We start from the raw sequence: 23,509 nt of genomic DNA on the forward strand, positions 1-23,509 counted from the left end.
TACCGCACTTGTAACATTAGATCAACCCAGCACCCTGGTTAAGATGGTGGGTGAGTTGTACGCTTACTGTCAGTGTTGTCAGTGCAGCTTTTATGTCTACAAAAAAGTTTGGTGGATTAAATTGAAAAAAAAACAATGAAAATTTCACATTATTGTAATCAGGATTAATTGATTACACAAATTGGAAATATTTCCGTGGTGTAACAATGATGCCAAATGCCAAGCAAAATTCATCGTATATATGTTGCAAGATACTTCCAAAAATTGCAACGCGCTTCCATTATAATGTACTAACAAAATATAAAAAAAAATCCTGGTCATGAGAACATTGTTAATAAGTTTTCTCAACATGGCTTCCCTTGAAATCTAGGCCGGTGGTCGGTCCATTATCGATGGTTTTAATCAACATCACCATAAGATCGACTTAAATTTCTTTCAACTCATGCCAGAGCTAAAAGCATAACTCAAGAATACTAGGATTTATAACGTTTTCAGTCTGGTTGGCCTCCATCAAGAACGTCTTAAATTTGTTTCATCTTAAGCAATCGAAGAACTATTAATCAAAAACTTTTTAATTCGAGTAAAAAAAAAGCTTTAACCTGCCTTCAACATTTTTCAAACTCTTGTTTGAGTTGTTATCTAAAGTTCTGAATTTATCAATAGAAATACTCTTCATATGTATTGCAACACAATGTCACGGATAATTATTTTTCTTTGAAAGATTCTGGCTTTATATGATTCTGATCCATCAAAACCATATGATATTGTACTAACGCGGATTTAGTGATCTCGGCGCGGATTTCATAAGGCTTGGCGCGGATTTTGCGGTTTCCAAATCGACCCTTCTGTAACAGCCCTGTGACTTGAAAGTCATCTCGAGCTCTTATACGCCTCCGAAAGCCCACGATCTGGCTAGTTGGCCCAGTCTTATTATGATCTGCAGGACTTCGTATGCAAACCGGCTTAGGATTTCGGGTTGTATCATAGTTTTATCGTATCCCCGATACAACCTTCTAAATAAAACCATATTCTGACTTGTAAAATATTTGTTTTGATTATTTTTCACTAAAGCCTGTATCCGCAATATTTGGGACATAGAAGTACGGCAGTAACTCTGTCGTGAATCAATAAAAATTGGCCAAAAATTAACTGAGAACTCTTCGATGATTGTTTTTTTTTGCAAAATTTCATAAAAATCGATGCATTACTTTTAACTATGGATGAGAAACAAACAAACGTGGTTTTTAAGATTGCGTACAATCATCACCCATTTTCATTCGCATACTAGATGGTTCTTTTCTGCTACAATTCAAAGTTCTGTGAGGATAATTATGAAATTTCGTAAGCAATTATGATACTTATGACACTTTACTTTCTTGCAAAATTTCATCAACTTTTATCATTTGGATTGAAAGTTACTGGTGTTGATAGGGGATAGTGTTAGTGAAAATGTTTTATGTTTTTCATGTTCGATGTTTGCCCATTCATAACTTTTGAATGTTTCTGCCAATTTTTATGAAATTTTCACTGAAGGTAGTTGATTATGTGTATATTATGCCTGCAAAATTTGATGATTATTGGTGTAGTACTTTCAACAATACAATCGATACAATAAGGGGTACTCACTAATTGTTGTCTAAGGGGCTAAAATCACGGTCAGCCCCAATATATGTTTCGACTATAAAATTGTTGATAGTGCATCGATTTTTTTTTGAAATTTTGCCAATGCAAGTAGATTGAGAGGTTTGTGTTCAAAATTTCAGCCATTTCCTTTATCAAATTCAAAAGTTACAGCGCTGACAAGCTAAACCAACTACAAAATTTATTCAATTGTTCGCGTTCTACTGTTTCATTGCTACAACACAAGGTACTTCACCGATTCACATGAAATTTTGCAGGTGTAATGAACGCATCTTAAGATATTATCAGGCAAAATTCGAGCAATTTCAATGTATCTATTGCAGAGTTACAGCAATATTTCTGTGTCCCGATTATTGCGGATACAGGCGTTATCAATGGTTGATCGTCAGAATAAATTATGCTTGGTTGTTTATCCAGCCATCAATTGGAAAGATGCCGATCTGGAATTGAGATTTGTTTTCCTATTTAATACGTGTTAGAAGACATGCCACGGGAAATTAGTGGTGAATGTGACTATGATAATGACAAAAAATATGTGCGCCATACAAACTGTGCATTAATTGGAAGTTAAATGCATTTAATTTACTCGGTGGAATTGGGTATAAGAAAGGTTTTAAAAAGGTGGCGGAATTTTAAAGACATTATGTAATTTTTCTGAAAATGAAATGACGGAAACGTGTTGATCGTTAAGTTTGATCTAAAGCTGTACGTGAAATCATAAAATTGAGTAATGATTTTCTGTACTTACATAAATTATCCCGGCTAAGCGACATATTTTTCTGATAAAACTCTGTGTTCCTGATGATTTCTCCAATAGGGCTATAACTGAGCTTATGATAGAACTAACGGTTTTATCACAGCAATTATTAGTCTATGTTACGGCCACGAAATCTTTTACATATTGGTTTTAAGCATTTCCTTACAGTTTTGTACATTTGTGTTTTGTTGAAATGGTATACAATAAGTAGTAAAGCCAATTCATGACTAATTGCAAGTCTCTAATTAAAGATGTTTATAGCAGAAGCTATATGATAGTTTTATGGAATACCAAAGGTGCAAAATAAAAAACTAATATAGAACAACTAGCTTTTTCACATTCTCGCAAAAAAAAACAAGATTAAACACAAATAAACCTTCAAGGCATGCTGATTGTTACTTGGGTAGAAACCATAAGAGATTGAATAATGGTTTCTTCAGCAAACTTGCTCTCAATAAGTTCTTTTACAACAGAGAAGTAGAAGTAGAAATAACGTTTAACACGTTTAACAGCAAAAGCAAACGAAAACTCCTATTTCAATTGAATGCTTTGTGAAACAATTTTCGCCTGAACTGACCTGCACTACGCAACGATAAATTACAGTGCTGCATCCCACGAGCCGCAGTAAGACAATTGTCTGTTTGTTACACACAATCATAAGCAATAATAATAATCATTCATAGTTACTTGCTTCAGTACTGTCACATAGCGCATATTGCACAGTGGAATTTGCTTTGAGGATTCAGTATAACCGATCGCTTCCAATTCTCCACTGGATGCCAATATAATTATAGTGCTAATTCTGACGGCGCAGTTGCGAAAAGATTTGATCTTCAATTATCATCCGGTTCATTGTACATGATGTGGACGAGACCGCGAAGTAAGGTGTGCATGATGAAAAAATTGCGTCGTAATATGTGTCGCTTTTATACAAAGAAGTGAAATCGAACGAAAACAGATCTGACCAAAATTAGTCATACCTATGTAAACATATAAAAACGAATGAGGATATGTTTACTCGTATCATTGAATACTAAATACCTAATGGTCAAATATCCAAGTACGCTAGATTCAGGAAACTATAAATGAAAATGTTATGTTATGTGGGGTAAATATAAGGATGAAAGTAGCATTACGATCAGCACATGAATGGTGTCAAGAACGTGGATGTAGCTATTACATGACATTAAAGTTAGACTGGGTCAACAAAGTCGATTTCCTAACAATTTGTTTTCGATTCCTTCTATTGTCCAACCCAGCTGTGCGAAATTTGGGAGCTTGGCAATTTGTATTGGAATTAAGACTTTCTCATTGGTGTTATCCCTTTACATATTGAATGTACACTCCCGATCATAAGTTTGGGGTGACCCCCTCAAAAACATGTAATTTTTTAGGCTCATATCTTCGTCAATTCGCGTCCGATTTCAAAATCCAAGATCTCATTCAAAAGATAAAAAGTCAAAGAATCTTTGAATATTAATTCATATAAAAAAAATGAAAAAAGTTTATAGGTCAACTTAAGCTAGAGTTGCCAAATTTTTTGTCGCAGGGTCACTCCTCAAAATGATGTGCCGGCCAAAAGTTTGGGGTCACTATCGTAAAACTTGGAAAAGTGATTTGTTGATATCTTTGTCATCTTTCATTCAATTTTAATTCTTCTTGGTTTATTTGAAACACAATGAATGATACTTAGGGGTGGTGGGGGTAAAGTGGACAACCTAAGCATTTTGGTCGTTTCCCGCGGAAATGCGGCAAAATCCATCTGCTTTTCCGAGTAACATGGAAGGTAATGATATACTCTAAAAATCTTGTAAGGGATTGCCTTTAAAAAATATTGTTTTCTTTGATTATTTTTTCACCAAATCGTGCATCAAAACAGCGTGAAAAAAATTGGTGGGGGTAAAATGGACAATCGATGGGGTAAAATGAACAAGTCGTTAAAAGTTATATAACAGCATATTGTTTCTATGTTTTTAAATACAAAATATCAAATTTTATACGATACCTTTATTTTGTTGTTTTTAAACTTTTAATCAGCGGTCGGAATTTTCGCTCATTCTCACGAAAATAGAATTCTCCCTCACGCCAATTTTCAGCGAAAATCTGGCTTGAGAAATCTCCCGCACAAAGAGCAGAGCGAAAACATTTTTTTACTCACTCCCAAAGGTGCGAGAATTTCGTTTGCCCTTTGTCGGCCGATTATGTTGTCTTTCCTTGACTCATATGACGCCGACGATGATTGGTTTTATGCATTATATTTTCTACACCCTCTGTGTGGTTGGCGTGGTGGTGTGGATAGAGTGCGCGTGTCGCGTATGTTTTTAGTAATGTTCCAGGTTCGAATCCCGTCGCGGGCACAATTTTTGTTAATCTGCTTTGAGAAGATTTTCGTGAAAATTGGTTGAGAGAAAATTTAACGGAACGAAAAGAATTTATCTGCAGGTTGAAGCGATTTTCAGTTATCATGAATCGCTACTCTCGAATGAAGCGCTGGAAGGGAAAAGTGTTCCTCAAGCAAAATAGTGAAAATAAGCTCTCCCGCCGCCGTGAGAATAGCCATATTTCGTATCGCTGAAACGAAAATTACGAACCCTGCTTTTAATACAAACTTTGAAACACACTTAAATAATTATTGTAAAAATAGGGTAAAAAACAAGCACTGTTTTGAATGAAAATTATATTTTGTTGATATCAAATATTTTTTTATAACTTTCTACTTCAACTATCTCACGATAGGTATGACGGCTGATAATTCTGAAGTTTGCAAAAAAAAAAATGAAATTTTGATGAAATTTGAACCGATTGTCCATTTTACCCTCACGGTCTGATTTTGTTAAAATTATTTCCAAAACTTTTTTTTTACAAAACTTAAATTTTTTTTCGGTCAAATATATTCCTCAACGTGGACTTTATTGGTTAAGGGTGTAAAACTTGTTATAATTTGAAAATAACTTACGAGAAAACCTTAGCAATTATACAGTCATAGCACAATCATGGGTCACCCACAATTATGGGTCAATTCCATTTGAATTGCATGGTGAACTGACTGACTAATAATTGTGACAGAGTGACCCATATTTGTGCAATGACTGTAAGTAGATTTTACATCATTTCCGATTTTTCACGTGATTTTTTTTTAGTTTTTGGTATCTTGAAGAGGTTTATTTGATTTTGATGACGGGCTTGGTGGTCTAGTGGCTACCGCTTCTGATTCGTATGCAGAAGGTCATGGGTTCAATCCCTGGCTCGTCCTTTTCATCCTACTTTGTATCTTTCTATCCACTTTCTCTCGCTCTCTCTTCTCTACATATACAACTCATGTATATTCATATGTTCATAGCCATCGCTAGAACCAGAAACGAATTGGAAAAAAGTCGTTTCCCTCCCTTCCAACTTCCACTCACATCACAGTGTATATATAACGCCTATAAGTTATGCAATCAAAGCGTGCTGTGCCGCTTGACCATATTCACCTTATTCACCACACAATCTATCACGAACACTATAAATAACCCCTATCCATGGATCGCATCACTGACCCAACGGTGACTCCCAGATCTCCCATCCTTTCCGTCTAACAACAAATACCCCAGTCCGTGCGGGTTGTGGGGACGCAGAGTGCTCTCGGTCTCTAGTAGCAACAACCAGTACACTCTAACATTCCTTTCCCTTCCCAGCTGACTATAAGGACTTGGCCGGCGCCGTTATTGATCAAATATGCATGAGCTGCTAAAATTGCACTTTGAGAATAAGTGGAATGTCCCAGCCCCTTATTCAGTTGGATCACAGTGCAACTGGTACCAGTTCAGATCAATCACGGAGGAGCAACCATTGACATGTATAGTCAGAATTGATCGTTGATCGATCGAAGAGGTTTATTTGCTTTTGATGTTCAAGATCAGCAAAAGTGTAATGTTTCATGCTTAGGCATAAGCTTCAATCGTTGAAACATTTTGAAAAACAATAAAAGCCATGAAACTGTACCCTGTCCATTTTACCCCACCTATCCACTTTACCCCCACCACTCCTACTGCATAGTTATTGAGTTTGTTAAAATGTACGTACTAAAACTTAACGTAAAATTGTCTATTTTTTTCGTAATGTGTTATATAAAAATTGTTGAATACGTTAAATTAAATACATCAAACGTAAATTTAGTTAATTATCTTTGAAATGAGCCAAAAAGAATTAAAATTGAACTATAGATGACGAAGATATCACCAAATCACTTTTCCATGTTTTACGAAAGTGACCCAAAACTTTTGGCTGAGGGGTGACCCCAAAGTTTTGGTAGATGACATCAAGAATTAATTTACTTAATCACTTTTTTCCTAGATTTTTCAGCCAAGTTCGGCGAAAAGCAGTTGAAAGCTAATAGAAAATAAGTTGTATTACCGCTCTCATCTTAAAATTTGTTTGAACCTATTTCCAGCAAGACTGCCGTAAGTTAATATAATTTTTTTTAGAAAAACAAAAATAAATCAATAAATATTTTGAATGAGTCATAGGGTTTTGAAGTCAGACGCAAATTGGCGGAGATATGGGCCTAAAAAATGACATGTTTTGTGGGGGTGACCCCAAATTTTTGACCGGGAGTGTACATCTAAAGCTAGCTCAAATGAATATGAATTATATCAAGCAAAAATTTGGTAATTTCTAAACTCCCCGCCCTTTACGTCACAATTTTAAAACGAAATACCTAATACACAAAGGGGCACAAACAAGGCATGATCAAAGCGAAAAAAACATGTATGTTTTCTATATAAAATCCAACGCTTCAATTAATTATCACAAAAATGCACATGGATCTGTTGTATTCCAAACTAATTTATTATAGCATCTTCCAAACCATGTACGTCAAACGCTTCCTACAAAGAACGAACAGAATCAGCTGATTCCTTCCGTCTCGTTTCGGGTCAGTGCGACCGTGTAGCCGGCATTGATTCTACATAAAATTACACCATTTATGGAAACCCGGCTGATATTGATTTTTCTCTGCTAGGCTCTCAGCGCACTACCTAGTAGTACAACTAGCAACCAGTTGACTCATACGTCAGCGATGGATCTATATGGACATACATACAGACTCGCACATGTTGATTGACCTTCATCAGACTGGATGGAGCTCAGGTAGTATACGCAAAATGGTTAGTGACTTGCGGAGTCTTGAACTTCAGCTGCTTCCGAAGGTATTTCCACCTCCGCATTGTTCTCAGACCCGCGACGGATACTACGCCGCCGATTCAACCCGAGGGAGTCACAATAATTGTTTAACACCTCTGGTTGCACGTTGCTGTACCGAGGAGTGCGCCTCTGGGAAGTGCACCATGACCATGGCTGTGCGGCGGGCGCTTGATGATGCATGACTCTCAATGTCGACACAGCGTAAAACTTAGTGTAAGGGTACGAACCAACCATCAACATCGTTCCTGCCGCAGCGCAGCAGATCGCGATGTGGGTTTGGCTAAATAGGCAATTTTTGTTTTGCGACCAACGAGTTGAAAATAAACTCAGCAAAGAAGCAATCTGATGAACGTTTTATTTTTTTTTTTTCTTTCTTTTTTCATCCGTAGGAGGCAATCTTGGAGAATGCTGAGTAATTTCTTCTACTTGAAATGGAACATGGTTTGGAGAGCAAAGTTGTATATTAGGTTGACCAGAAGTCGTCGGTTTTACTATATATCTTTTTAGTTTTCTGTAGTTTGTTGGGTCAGCTAGGGCAAGTCTCGTTGGATAAATGTACGACTCGTGCTGAAAAAAACAACTTTTTGCAACTCGTTACATAAATAACTATAAACGAAAATGTGTACCGTCGTTGGGGGTGACAATGGGTCAGAGGGGCGAGATTGCGTCAAAACATTATCTAAAATATCTCATCAAATATTGCGAGTATCGAATCAAAAATTTTATGGTGGCATTAGAAATTAGAAAATTAGATTTCTAGAACGATTTGTTAATATTTGACAAATTATCGAAAAAAGCTTGAAAACAAGGTCTTTTTAAAATGCCACTTTTAAGGCTCGATGAAACATCATACTTTTAGGTGGATTGATACTTTAAAGAATCTCAAACGCATAACCTTTACATAATATAGTATTAGTAGTAATATCAACCTTGACCAGAACTTCATCAACTTCCTTTATTGTCAATGCGGAACGAATTCGATTCTCTTGACCCATTCTCACCCCCCTCGAAGGGGTGAGAATGGGTCAATTTTCATACACTTGAAACTTTAAAGAAAATTGGCATACTCCAAATATGTTTTCATCATCTGTGCATGTATTATCAAAGATCACATTCCAGTGATCAAAGGACTTTTTATGCAAAGACGCAACATTTTTAGAACAATTAATGTGGAAGTACGCATGTTTGACCCAGTCTCACCTCCAACGACGGTAGTTATGATTTTTCGAAGTTAAAAAATAGCCGAAAAACACTAAATAGATTTGAAGCACTTCTTAGTTTCAATGGGTTTCACAGAAATTTTGATCGATTTCCTTATTTGGGATGCCAATCAAAATAAAACAGTGGACTTGAGAATCAATGAACATATTTAAAGAAGTGGACAGGGCTAGTACTCTTATGTCGTTTTCGTTTTTGATTCAGTTCCAACCTGGGTGCGGATATTCTGCTTAGAAAATTGAAAAAGTCGGCACAAGACTCTACAAACGGGACCTAAAAAAGTGATAGTTTGGTTTTGTCATGCCAAAAATTTATGAACACAATTAATTTTATAATTCCAATGGAACCAAAATACGTTATTGTCATATTTCTACTTATCAACGTGCATTAAAACTGTTTCAAAATATTTACGTTCCATATACAGGGTGTTAGGTTCATTCGATAAATGGTAAAAAAAAGTTCTACGCATATGGTCAAATCTCAACCGTTACGTAGTTATTGAACTTTCTATGTTTTTGATTATTATTGCCTTAACTGGCTATAACTTTAAAATGGTCAAACTTATCGCCATTTTGTTATTGAATTTTCTATCAAATGCCATCTTTGAATCGATTCGTTTAGTTAAATAACTAAGTTTTCTAGAGCAGCTAAAAATAGTGCGTTTTAATTTGTTTTTGACAATTATCTTTGAAACATGCGTAATAAATTAAAATTCTTTCTTTAGCAAAGTTGTGGCCCCTGTTCCACTCTACAATTCGTTCTTTGGCACCAAACTTCTAGCTCTTATCGTTTTCTTGCAATTTTGTTTTAAATGTGTGGCACAGTGCGCAAAAGAGGGCTTACCATGACAGTTTCAAATTTATGATCTGAAATGCGATTTTCGAATGAGTGTAATCAGTTTCGTACCTTTTAATAAAGGTACGAAACTGATTATACTCATTCGAAGAGGGTATTCTGCTTAGAGGGTTCGAAAAGTCGGTACAAGATGAAATGCGATGTTTAAATCGAAATTGCAAGAAAACGATGAGAGATAGAAGTTTGATGTCAAAGAACGAATTGTAGAGTGGAACAGGGGTCACAACTTTTCCAAAGAAAGAATTTTAAACTATTACGCATTTTTCAAAGATAATTGAAAAAAAAACAAATTAAAACACACTACTTTTGAGCTATTTGCTCTAGAAAACTAAGTTATTTAACTAAACCAATCGATTCAAAGATGCCATTTGATAGAAAATTCAATAATCTTTCGAATAAGGGTAAAAAACTGCGATAAGTTTAATCATTTTCAAGTTACAGCCAGTTAAGGCAATAAGAGTCAAAAAATGGGAAGTTCAATAACTTCGTAACGGTTGAGGTTTGACCATATCCGTGGAACATTTTTTTCCCCATTTATCACCCTTTAAAAAGTTTGCACTCAGGAACCTAACACCCTGTATCATGCATATAATGAAAAGTGAAGCAGATCTTCATTTACTGCATTTCACGAGGCAAGTGGGACCTATTCACAGTTTTTATTCCAATGGCTTAATATAAGTTGCTGCAAATAGGGTAAGAGTTTTGTGGTATCGCGCATAAATTACGTATTATATAATATAACAAATCGTTGAAAATGAACTCAATTTTAACTTTTTAACTCTAGCAGCTCGTGCAAAATAAATTGTTTTTTTTTTCATACAAAACGCGCCATGAAGTGAAGTGACAAAAAGATTTTGAAACTTGTTCTTCATATTACATAGTTGATGAATTTCGGGGATTCAAGATTTTGAGTAACATCTTCTCCCTTACGATCATTAAATAATGTTTCTTTAACCGCCAATTTTGAAAGGGTCGTTTTACTATTTTTATTTTTCAAAGATGGTTCCTGAATGCTCATAAGAACTCAGTATGGTGCGTTAAATGAAAAAAATAATGGAAGATATTCAGAGGAAAACATGAAAAATACATGCACTTGAAAAAAAAAATTTACCCAAGGATTTACCATTTAAACAACAACTTCATCATCTAAATAGAGGTAATTAAGTATAATTCTACAGTAGATTACTTGAGGTGTCAATTTTTATTGACTTCTGTGCTAATTCCGCCTTGGGTAATGGACAATGCGAGATCAACCTATGAATTTGTGTTTATTTTCATAGGTCTCACTTGCCCCAGATAGCGAAATGCACTGGGGTAACTGAAAACAGCAAACTAAAGGTCATAAATATAAAACATATGCAGTGTTTTCGCTTGAAATCCTTTGCAAGAGCTCCAAATATTATCCTGAAACCGTAAAAGTCAGGCTTATTCTGCGCGGCGTGTGAGGTGACACGAGTCGAATGAGGTGACAAAAGTCGACTCGCCCCATTTGATTTACATTAGTCGTCTCACGTCACGTCAAACCGTCCGTCGCACCTCACACGCCGCGCAGAATAAGCCTGAGTATTTATAGAATTACAAATCTATTTTTAAACGACGAATGTAGTAGAGCATGTCAATCTCACCTAGTAAATTGATAATAACATATATACAACAACTCTTTATGGTTGAAAAAATAACAATTTATGTATCCAAATAATCCGTAGGTATGATACCTATGTTTTCCATGTAGAATGTCTAGTCTTAAAAATAAATAATTAAATAAAAATATAGCTGTAGGTCTCACTCGCCCCCGATTCTCACTTGTCCCGGGCTAAATACCTTATGGAAAACGCATAAGAACACAAGATCAATATGAGACAGGGTAAGTAGTTGAACATTGATAACATGCAAATAAACGGTAGCATCATCCTGTCCCCTTCTAGCCTTAGGACTTTTCGGCGCCCCTTTGAAGCTCACTTAGCGGGGCCCATACTACCGTAAGCTACAGTTACATAGGATCACAACGGCCTACTGTTCGCCATCATACCAAACAATTTAATTTTGATTCATAATAGTCATAATTTGATTACTGATTTGAGATTCGGTCTTCTGAGTTAGACTATTTCCTCTATTTCCTAAAAGTTTTTTTTTGGTTTAAGGTTGAATAAGCCGTCATTAAGACTTCTTCAACCACAAAAGCTTTGTTTACGTGTACCACGCTTTAACGCGGGTTTAGGTATTAGAGTGTTATCTGCTAATAAATACCACTAATCCAAACGATACGATATCAATTTCCAACGGAATTCACTCACTGATATTTTGTTTTTTTGACCAGTCGGAATGAAAGCGTGCACAGTGACGTTACTACTCTATCCCCTCTGATTATACGGCGTTGGTTTTAAGTACAAGTTCGTTAGTATCCCAAGATTGCCGACACAATGGCCGACTTTTGTACCTACTCATGATTTTGAGCGCTCAAAAAAACTACTAAACCAGCGCATCGAATCTTCCTATTATATTCTTACAATTGAGGAAGAACGAACTTAAAATTACACAATTGTTAGTAAGCTGCTTCTCGAGATTTGTGCATTTTAAGTTTGGAAGAAATCTTAAACTGGGATTCAAACACGTTCGTCCTTAACGGCATCTTTTTCCCCAAAATGTTAACGCAATATTTGCGTGTTTTTGTACAGCTTTCGTCAAATGCTAATCGTACACGCCTCTATCAGTGGGACAGTCATAAACAAATAAGAACCAATACCGCTGCTTCCGCTGTGCAGACAACTGGCAATATAAACAGTTACCCATAGCGTGAATGAACGAACAGTTTTGCCTGATTCCACATGCGATACGTTAAATTCAATTCTGTCCTATTTAATATTCAATGCATGCAGTCTGTTAGTCATAGACAATACGCCTCTGAAGAACTTGTGAATAAATGCATTTGATCCGAAAAGAATCGGGGAAGTGAAATGTGAAATGCTTCGGATAAAATTGAGCTCCACGCAAGGGAATATTCTCGCTTGCTTGGATCGAGGCAATACAACACAGCGAGCACATTGAACTTCACTATGCCAAACCCACGCAGGATTAGTCGAAGTTGTAGTGCGGCGGCGACAGGTCTGGCACTTGTACGTAATATGCTTAATTTAGTAACTAGTTACCTAACCGAGATACAGCACCATGCAAATATTAGATGGCAGTTGGTAGCTTTCTTCTCCATTTTTGGGATTACATTGTTGAGGCGTAGACATTAGCTCTTTTTTTTTCTTTTACAACTATAATGTCTATCATAACGTTGATGATATTCTTCCACATCATGTACCTAGCTAAGAATAAAAATATTGAAATATTCAAAAACGAATTAGAATAGTTTGTAAAAAAGCACAATGGTTGCGAGAAATTGGCAGGCTAATTTTCAATTTTTTTAAGTGTGATAATATTTTGCTGCATGCATTCCAATATTAGGTAATAAAAATACCCAATGATAAAAATTGTACAAACATTGAAATAGTGACCAAACAGTAGTGGTGGTACATATCCGGATGAAAACACTATAAGAATAAACTTGCAAAATCGAAATATTTTCTTAGCTTTGCATATACCTACTACAAGGAATGTAACGCGTAATAGATTGATGGATTGGAATAAACACTTAATAGTCTGATTTTATGGCAGTAATCTTGCTTCATCGTAATTGAGTCGTTATCCTTTTTGGCGTAACGTCATAATTTAGACAGAACCTGCTTCTCAACTAGTGTTCTATAAGCTCTTTCCACTATATAGAATAAGTATTTTAGTTTGTAGTGGAGCCTCGTAGCCGTGCGGTTAGGGTCAGCAAGCTTATAATCGCACCATGCTATGGGGTGAGGGTTCGATTCCCGCTTCGGCGTTGAAACTTTTCATGAGAATAGTTTCTTCCCCGTTTCCACTGGTGCATGCTCCGTTGTCCGTTGTCTCATGTTAAGTTTAAAACAGTCTGTACAGCCGAAAGCTGAAGACGTTGTCCGCGTCTTTTTTTTAGTGACATTACACGAAACAGTTGATATATAATATAACAATCAATAATCGATGTCTCCTAAACCGTGCGTCGGGCATAATGCGCTGGAGAGCCGACCAGATCCACTGTCTAGTGCACTAAGTTCGTCGTTAGGTTTCACGCATGGGTTTTGAGACAGTTGCCGCGTATAGGGAGTTTTATCCGCGACGACAGTAAGTGATTTTCTTTCAAGTAATCTGCATTATACAACATTTGTATTATACGACCACTAGCAAGAGCATTGCATATTGAGCCACAATTGCCTTATACATGATGTGACATCCGCTTATGACACGGTGCACGCCGAATGAAAACACAGTTTTATATTCACAAATAAAATAGGTAGGGTATCGGGATGCTTCGTTGGCATAGTACCCTCGTTCGGCCTATCTCAACGTAAACCAAAAACTCAAACAAACATGCATAGGGAATCGCGCCACTTGGGCGGTGGCTTCTATTTTCGTCTGTTTTCCACTATAACTCAGTCAAATTTGAACCAATTGACACAATTTTTGGAATGCAGTGCGATAGGTATAGTATCTACCCGTGTACAACATTTCAAGTCAATTGGTTCAAAATTGACTGAGTTATAATGGAAAACAGACGAATATAGAAGCCACCGCCCAAGTAGCGCGATACCCTACCAGGATATCGGAAAAGCTATGCGCTATACAGCTGTAACATTTCGTTTCAATTTTGGAACTTTGGAGCATTTAAATTGAATGAAAATGACACTTTGTTTAGCTTTTGTAGACGCCATGTTTCTTCGGCTTAGTGGATAGTCTATACGCATGATCATAAATGGCATGATTCTGGAACATTTCGAATTAACTTTTCAATAACTGAACATTTGATGCGACGGTCAAAGACGCTATTTTGAACTTGTATATTTGTTTTCAATGAATAATAATTATTTTACAAATTGAATGTGGGCCGAATATTGAGGATATTTTTTTCACTATGTACCCAAATCTTGGCCCATCAGTAAAATTACGTCAACAACACCGATAAAGTGACGTTAACAGCATTGCTTACGTAAGAACCAGAAAAAACGAACAGGAAGAGAGATTTGGTGTGCGGTGACTGTAAAAATATAACACAATAATAGGGTTGCGTTGTTTTCGTTACTTAATTAAGAAAGAACTTTAGTTTAAGTGATTTATTTATAGTTTTTTGAAAATTTGGCTCCGAAAATGTAATTTAAAAGTATGTTTGGTGAACAAACAGAGATAATACTTCAGCAGAAACATTGATAAAATGAGGTAATAAGTGGTTCTAGTGTATGGAAAGTAATAGGCCAACGTTGTATCCACTAATAGGCCAATTTTTGTACCATCATAGACCAACGTTGCATACCATCAAATTGAATCTTTCCAACTAAATTAAATAAATTCTTGAATATTTACATTAGTTTACTTCCAGTTGGTGAAACATGCATTGCATAGAGTGTGTAATAGGGTCAACATATTATTTTTAGTGCTTTTAATTCATGAGTTATGGTCACAATTGTCAAGGCGGCTTGCAAATTAGGCCAAGGAATGGTACATATACCCTATGTCGGTTTGCAGCCACATGGAAATCGAACAATTAACGAGACAGAACGTACTGATGGTGCGCCGTCGCTGACACGATGAACTTGCAAACAAATGCCTGTTCCGGTTGATGGTTACCATGCGCACTCTGTATACCCATGGTATGGGTTCCACCTGTCTGTAACATGCGGGGAGGAACAATGAAACCGTCAACAGCTCTGGGACTACATGATTGCAAGCAAAGTGAACTCTGTTCAAATGTGACCGTAGTTTTGAAATAATTTTGAATGTGCTTTTTCAGTCACTAGATCTTCTAAAATAATAATGTTTACAAGTTCAAAGTTGGTGCTGATTATAGTTTGTATGTAGCTCAATGGCAGTTTTGATTTTCCGTCGGTTTTTAAAGAAATACTGGAATGTCAGGAGTTGATTCAGGATGATCGGAAGTACTAGGGTAACCTCAAAGGCGAAGTTACGCCAGAAGTGGCACTGAGAAATTATCTACAATTTGCATTCGAAATTTGGCTTACAACCAGTCCTGCAAAATATCAGTCTCAGTGTCTGTTTTTCAGCCGAAAATGCATGACTGCGGCGGTCGTTTTCAGTTCCTCGATGTGAGAACTGACAGAGTCCGAGAGCTCCATTCGTGAGCGACCCAACAAGATCAATTCCCAATCATCCACACACTACTCATGCTGAAAGGCCATTCGTCTCAAGCGGTGGCTTGTGAGAGTGAGTGCCCTATACGTTAGCACGGGTGAAAACACTCAACTACAGAAAATTGAATGGAAATTTAGCCCTGTCAGCTCTCGCATTCAGCACGCTGCGTGCGAGTGTGAGTACCCATTTCATTTCGCTCCCGTGCTGCTGATCGGAAAGCAACTTTGGCAGGAAAACCAAAACGGAGAAAATGAAAAAAGCAAAATATCGCTATCATAAAGGCCTGTCGAAAAATTGCAGCACTGCTTACAACCTTGCCTCATGATTTTGCTTTGAGATCCTCATAAAATTCATGTAAACGTTCCTTCTGAGATTTATCCAGATACTTCTGAAATTCTCCCGAAAGTCGCTCCGAGGTTTTCTTCAAAAATTTCTACGGGAATTCTCTCAAAATAATGTCTGAAATTTCTACAGACATTTCTTCTGAAACTCCTCCAGAAGAACAAAAGTTCTTCCTGGAATATCTCTTTTCAGGAAAACCTTTTGGGACTACGTCATAATGTTGGACTACGTCATAATGTTTCGAATGGAGGATAACGTACATCTGAAACCGACCTTCTGATAATGTTGTTATTGATCAATCAATCTTCTGTATATGAAGGGTCAAAAGTAGACGTGCGGAGCGGACCCACATGCAGGGAATAAATATCCTAGAAATGCTCAAGGACTTCTTTGTAAGAATCCTTCAGTTTAGAAGTTGTAGGAATCTTTCAGGAGTTCTTTCTAGGAGTCATCCAAGAGTTCTTTGTGGGAATCCTCCAGAAGCTTATTTGGAGATTTCTGCATGAGTTCCTTATGGAAATCTTCTTGGAGTTTTTTTTTGTGAAGAATTAGCATTAGTTAAAATTCACAAAAAAAAATCTACAGACCTTCTGGGAAGCAGTTTCTTTGCAACTTCTCTAGGAGTTCTTGAAGAAATACATAGATCGATATTTCAGACTCTAGTTTAATGAAGTAACAAGTTCTACTAAAAGCTCTAAAGTAATAGTAAAGGGAATAGATCGATATATTAAGCATCTTTTGAAGGAATTTCTAGAAAACTCGCAAAACAAATGTCTTGATTACCAGAGTGATTGGATTATCCGGAAATGTTTTTCATGTTCCAAGATAATCAAGTCCGACCTGTAACTGTAGGCCAAAAAACTTTGTCCAAGATCTCAACGTGATACAACGCCCACGAAAAAAAAATATACCATGAGCTTAGTAAGTTACGAATAAATATGTATTGTTATTCCTTCACATGTAAAGTAAGAGTAAGAATCAAACATTTATTAAAAGGTCTGTCACGACAGTTTGATATCGATATATATCCAGTAGACCTGTTCACTTTGAAACTTTTTTTCTCCGATTCTCCGTGACACATCAAATTATCAATCCACATGTAAAACCAAGTCTTCAGTCCAAAATTGAGCCAAATTGATGAAGATTTAAAGGTGTATCAAATCGATTTTGTGTTTTTTTTAGCCGTTTTCACAGAAATTTACTCAGAAATTCACAAAATTGCTCCAAAAAGATGCCGGAGATATCGTTAAGATATAGTTAGAACAATACTCTACAACTTTGCCGAAGACACTACGGTGTTTAAATTGCGTATTTCGAAGTTATTCAACAATTTTAGTTAAAAAATCGCGAAAAATCACAATATTTTTACGATTTTACATATAAAAGTCATGTAATTTTACATTGTTTTAAGTGACTAAATTAATTGGCGATTACTCCTTTGTGTGACGAACATTTCGTCCATACATCGTTTTTGTGTAGGAATTCGTTTTCATTGACTAATTATCAAAAGTATGTCACGTTGATACTAAAAATCGCACAGAGTTACCAGCACGAATTAAAACAAAGTTACCCATGATTAAGACGTCATGCCATCGTATTCTAATGTCTTTTGATTTAAGTATCAGAAATGGTACAGATGGTAAGGCTCGAACTTGCGGATCAGAAGGTCCCAGGTTCAAGCTCAAATACATGATAAACTTTTTTTTTCTTTCTTTGTAGCAGTTAGGATGATGAATCTGCCATGACTTACAGGCAATCTCCCAAAGAACAATGATCGGGACCTGCCAATTATGCCCATTCCAGGACTAGCTAGATATTTAGTTTATACTTGTTGACAATAAATCGTGTCGACGATATCAGCTGGGCAAAATATTGAGCATCTGTTTGATAATGATCAATTAAGCTAAAACAATTCAATACGATGATGGAACTGCTTCTGGAGGCAACATTTTACAGACAACTGTGGGTGGAGCTAACTTGTTATCTATCTACCCACAAATCAGCACAACTACAAGATGAAGGGAAACTTCATTCTTACTATGTACTCTACGGTTCCGAAACAAATTGCAATGAGATGCAGTGCGTAGTTTCATCAACTTAAAGCAGGATCGAGACGCAAAAAAATGCTATTCCAGGACTCGAACCTTGAATCTTCGAATCCACAATCTCATGCTTAACCAACTGCACCAAATTTAAACTGATGCAGATGAGACAAAGAAGTGTAATGACGTTTAAATCATGGGTAACTTTGTTTTATTTTATGCTGGCAACTCTGTACAATTTTTAGTATCAACGTGACAAACTTTTGATAATTAGTCAATGAAAACGAATTTCTACACTAAAATGATGTATGGACGAAATGTTCCTAACACATAGGAGCAATAGCTCATAAAATTAGTCACCTAAAACAATATAAAATTACATGACTTTTACATGAAAAATCGTAAAAATATTGTATTTTCTGGTGATTTTTTAACGAAAATTGTTGAATAGCTTTGAAATACGCAATTTGAACACCGTAGTGTCTTCGGCAAAGTTGTAGAGTATTGTTCTAACTATATTTTACCGGTATTTTCGGTACCTTTTTGGTGCAATTTTCTGGATATTGAAGTACATTTTCGTGAAAATGCTCGAAAAAACACAAAATCGATTTGATACACCTCTAAACCTTTATCAATTTGGCTCAATTTTGGACTGAAGCCTTGTTTTTGCATGTGGATTGATAATTTGATGTGACACGGGTAGGTCAAAAAAAGTGAACAGGTCTAATATCCAGTTTTTTTTCACTGTTTTCTGTTTGTCTTATTTATTCTATATCTATGTATATCAATTTCATCTTTTATAAAAATCAATTTGAAACCGATTACTTCTTTACTTTACTTTTTTTTACTGAGATACCTATTAGTTCAGTAACAAATTTTGAAAACGACGTATAATCAATGCTACACCATTGATTATACGTCGTTTTCAAAATTTGTTACTGAGTTAATATTTCTGATGCGCAAACGGCTGTGCGCGATTTGGTCTAATCTGCAAATTTGAGTGAGTCTAGTTCTGGTACTTTGGTACTTGTTAAATAATCAACATTTAGGTCGTTTAGTAAATACCTTTATAAACCAGTGTTGCAAAGATTCAATTCATTCATTTGAACACTAATCAACCAATTTGTTCAGTCATTTTTCCTTCTAGTTATGTACAAAACAATTTCATTTAATCAGAGCACCTATCAAATGAGAAGCGAACCCTTGTCAATAGGAAGCAATCAGTGAAGTACTAGATTGAAAGTAGTGAGCTGGATTTTTGTATGGTGAGATGATCAATTCGCCGTTTCTGCAATGAAATGGTGCAAACAGCTTGGGTTATATGATTTCTTGCCTAGTTTGATGCTGTTTGAGCAAAAGTTTGGGTAACTGTGTTGTTGAAGTTGCAAGAAATAAATAATACAACAACACAGTTACCCAAACTTTTGCTCAAACAGCATCAAATTAGACAAGAAATCATATAACCCAAGCTGTTTGCACCATTTCATTGCAGAAACGGCGAATTGATCATCTCACCATACAAAAATCCAGCTCACTACTTTCAATCTAGTACTTCACTGATTGCTTCCTATTGAATAAATTGTCACTCGAATGAGTAGCTTGACACGAAACACTAAAAACCCCGTAAAATTCCGCCATACTGAAAAATGTCGAATGTCGGGTCAAAGTCGGGCCAATTTTTATCGAATGTTGGACCACTGTTGGACCACCATCGATTAACTATTGGGTCTAAGTTGGGTTTGGTGGCCAAAATAAAAATAGGTGAATGATAGGTTGATGTCGGGTTTGACGTTATCAACGATGGTAAAAGCTTTGAACCTACAACACCACACATTTCTGGAGCAACATTTGAAAAAGGCATACAAGCATTGGTAAACAATGACTTCACACGTCGCTCCCAAGCCCCCAACAGCTTATTCACAAAAACTAAGACCGTTATCAGATAGAGCAAACGTCGATCTTTCGGATAACGCTGTTCATTTGCGTGGGCGGGCTGCTGTTATGCCCTACAGAGCGTTTTCGAAAAAAGACACAAGACCTCTTGGGCCCTTTTCAAATGTTGCTGCAATTGTAGCTGGGGTTCAATTGAATGATATGTGCCTTGACTGAGGCTGGAGCTGATGTCAATTGAATGATCAAAGGCTAGTCATTGATATTCCGATGGTAAATGGAAAAATGAGTGGTTACCTATCTCAATTTCAGCTTTAAATATCGGTTGATACTGATTTTAACCCGGAACGTGGGTAGATCACCTTCTAATGGTGCGTTACGGCGTTAGATCTACCATAACAATTTTTGATTTCGTAATTCTCCAGCTCGGCTAATTTAAATGCAAGAAAATTACAACATCAAAATTTTGTTTACTTGTTGTGTTTTGTTTTATTTTTGTATTTTCACTACTAATACTCCATTTGTTTCAGTGTTATTGCTTGATTTTAACTATAACTTTAATATATTAACTATTTGTTTCAGCGCTGTTCAGGTAAATAAAGTTGTTATTGTAATGTAATGTAGGTCAATTATATATCATAATATTTATTATTTCAGGTAAAATCAGGTAATTGGTCAACTATATAATTAATTATATTTAAATTACATGATATATGGGATTTCGGGAGGGGTAGCCTAAGGAAGCTAAATGAACTGGTTTCTGGGCAAATGTTCGTGATGTGGCCAGACTTTGTCACGAGATAACAACCATCGTGTTGTCTTCCGAAGGTTTCCAGTGAATTTAGCTTACTCTGCTACAACAAGCCATCAGGTAGATCATTCCCTTCCGGTATGACTGCAGCCATAGGTAATCCTTGCACTGATGGTGGGTACTCAATCATCATCATTATTAAAAAATATCTCGATTTTTACCGATTTACCTGCAGTTTATCATCGATAATCATCTATTGTAGAACTAAGAGGGGAAACGTTTGTTAGGGACTGAATCTTACCGGGCGATGAAATTCCACCCAACATAGCATAAAAATGCGTGGATTTATAATATATCAACGACGAAAGACGCTTCAGTTCGTAGATAATAAACCCAACCATTAGAGACAGCTTACACAGCCTCCATGTAATATCCACAACACCAGTGAAAGAAGAAGTTTGCATTCATTATCGATCGACCGAGGGCTCCAACAATTCTCCATCCTTCACTTCAGCCTTGCATCCGCGGCAGCTAGCCATCGAAAATTCCATTCCACTAGAACAGCTCCGGTGCGGCGCCTTATCCATTATCCTTCAACTGCGGTTAAAGATCCGACATCAAGCATCTTTTGCCACATCCAAAAATGGAAACTAATTTGAATAATCGTAAAACACCACTGTCGCAATCTACATCCTCGCACAAATGAGTTGGTTCCTCTTATTTTTCCTGCGTCTTTGTCGCAGCACAACCGAATGTAACACATCATTCTTTATTGGATTGGAGAACCATGTCATCCAAGATTACTCACATCACAACTCGCGAAACGATGGCACTGATCATTTTCGTAGACTAAGACCGCTCATGGGACACCTGAATGGCCACAAAACTATAGTATTCAAATAAAACCTAGTTACCACGCCGACCGATTAGCGATATTGATATTTTTTGTTCTTCCCAGGAGGATTTCACAAACTGACAGAACACTCGCGTTCGCGTACACAAACGTACCCGACCCAGTCGCGTTTGAAAATCAACTCGAGTCGGGGCTAGGGTCGAGAGAACCGCCAGGCCAAACAGGCTGCTTTGTTGCTTGTTTTGCCGTCTCCTCGCGGTGGTCAACCGTCAGCTGCTCTCTCGATCAGCAGTCTTGCTCACGAAACACGAGATGCCAGAGCAGCTGTTCTGAGAGAGAAACAAGTGTTGCCAATCAGTAAGGATTGTGCTTTTACAATGAAGTGAATATTTTTCATATTTTTGATAATAATACAGTGTCGGACAAAACAATACGACAATCAGCCGTTTTTCATACAAAATGGCCAACTATGAGGATATGGTCATATGGTGCTTGGTATCTAGCTTGTATTCCTCCCCTGTTGGGGAAATTAAGCCACTGCGTCCAATTAAGCTGAACTTTTGTGGCATAATCAGTGCCAAATTTAGGGGGGGGGGGTCAGGCCCCCGGGCTCCCACATTTCAGGGGCCCCCACAAAATTTCAGCGAGAAACAAAAGTAGTGCAAGAAACTCCTCTTGCTTTGATTTTGGTCATAAGAGTTTCAAATTACTGTCTTGGCAAGATGTATGTGATGTCGTGATTTCTTTGAGAAAAAAAAATGTGTCCCCAAATTATATTACAATTATGTTTTTTGTGCAATTGCTTAAGAAAAAATACCGGAAATCCCGCAGAAGATCTTCGACTGAATTCTAGTTCTGAACTTCAAAACTATAAATCACAGAGTCAAAAAGTTCCTGCTAGGTTTTTTTTTTCTGTTCAAAGCTTTTGAAAACATTTTGAAGAATTTTAATGTAGTTCTTGGAAGAAGTTAAGCGTTTTTTTTCGCAATGGATCATTAAAATAACTAAAACCGCCGCTATGAAAAGAGCAGTGGAACTCATTAGTTTGATTTGAAATGAACACCAAAACCGTTAAAACTTTTTTTTAGAAGAAATGTAGCAGCTGAGTGTATAAAAAACATAAATAAAAAAGGTAGCATGAATTTAAAGCAGGTTATTTTGAAAAGTTTCAGTCCGTTTTTTTTTTCTTGAGTTGAGAGATTTGCTTAATGAATCCATGGTGAATTCTTGATAAAAAAAAACCATAGATTACTTAAGAAAATATTAGAAGAAGTTTGTGGGAGATATTAGCTAAAAATTTGTCCGGGTTTCCCGCTAAAGAAGTTTACGAAGGAAATTAAGTCAGAAATTCCATCATGGACTTGAAATGGGATCTCTCTACAATTGCTTCAACATTTTGCAGATTTCTCTTTGATTTCAGAGTTTTGTGGAAAATTCTTTTGGAAGATCGCCAGTCACCCATGGCAGTCACATTAGAACAAGTTTTTGTTCAGTGTTCATTTTTCATGGCGATCGACCATCCATTTTTCCAGAGACTGTAGCAGGAATGCACCGATTGCGCTACATTTTTTTTTTTTTTCTAGAAATTTGTTGAAATTTTTTGCTGTAAATTCTTCTTGCAGGTTCTCTATGAACTCTGGCATGAATTTCTACTATGTCTGGGATCTAATGCTGCGATTACACTCTTGAAAAGCATTTTTTACTTTACATAAATTTATCATTGTTTTAACGCTACAATTTCAACCCTGTTATGCAAAAATTTA

The 23,509-nt window shown here is 36.5% G+C and overlaps 1 protein-coding gene across 1 annotated transcript in view; it reads right to left on the reverse strand.

Moving 5' to 3' along the window:
* Nucleotides 1-21,994, reverse strand: part of LOC109420404 (receptor expression-enhancing protein 4) — a 79,453-nt gene extending 57,459 nt beyond the window's left edge. The window contains exon 1 of the mRNA XM_062860931.1: nucleotides 21,702-21,994. Coding sequence (XP_062716915.1) covers nucleotides 21,702-21,733 — 32 coding nt within the window. The 5' untranslated portion in view covers nucleotides 21,734-21,994. The remainder of the gene's footprint in view (nucleotides 1-21,701) is intronic.
* Nucleotides 21,995-23,509: the final 1,515 nt, after the last annotated feature.

The sequence above is a fragment of the Aedes albopictus genome, chromosome 3 (genome assembly GCF_035046485.1).
Source record: "Aedes albopictus strain Foshan chromosome 3, AalbF5, whole genome shotgun sequence".
NCBI classification, from domain to species: domain Eukaryota; kingdom Metazoa; phylum Arthropoda; class Insecta; order Diptera; family Culicidae; genus Aedes; species Aedes albopictus.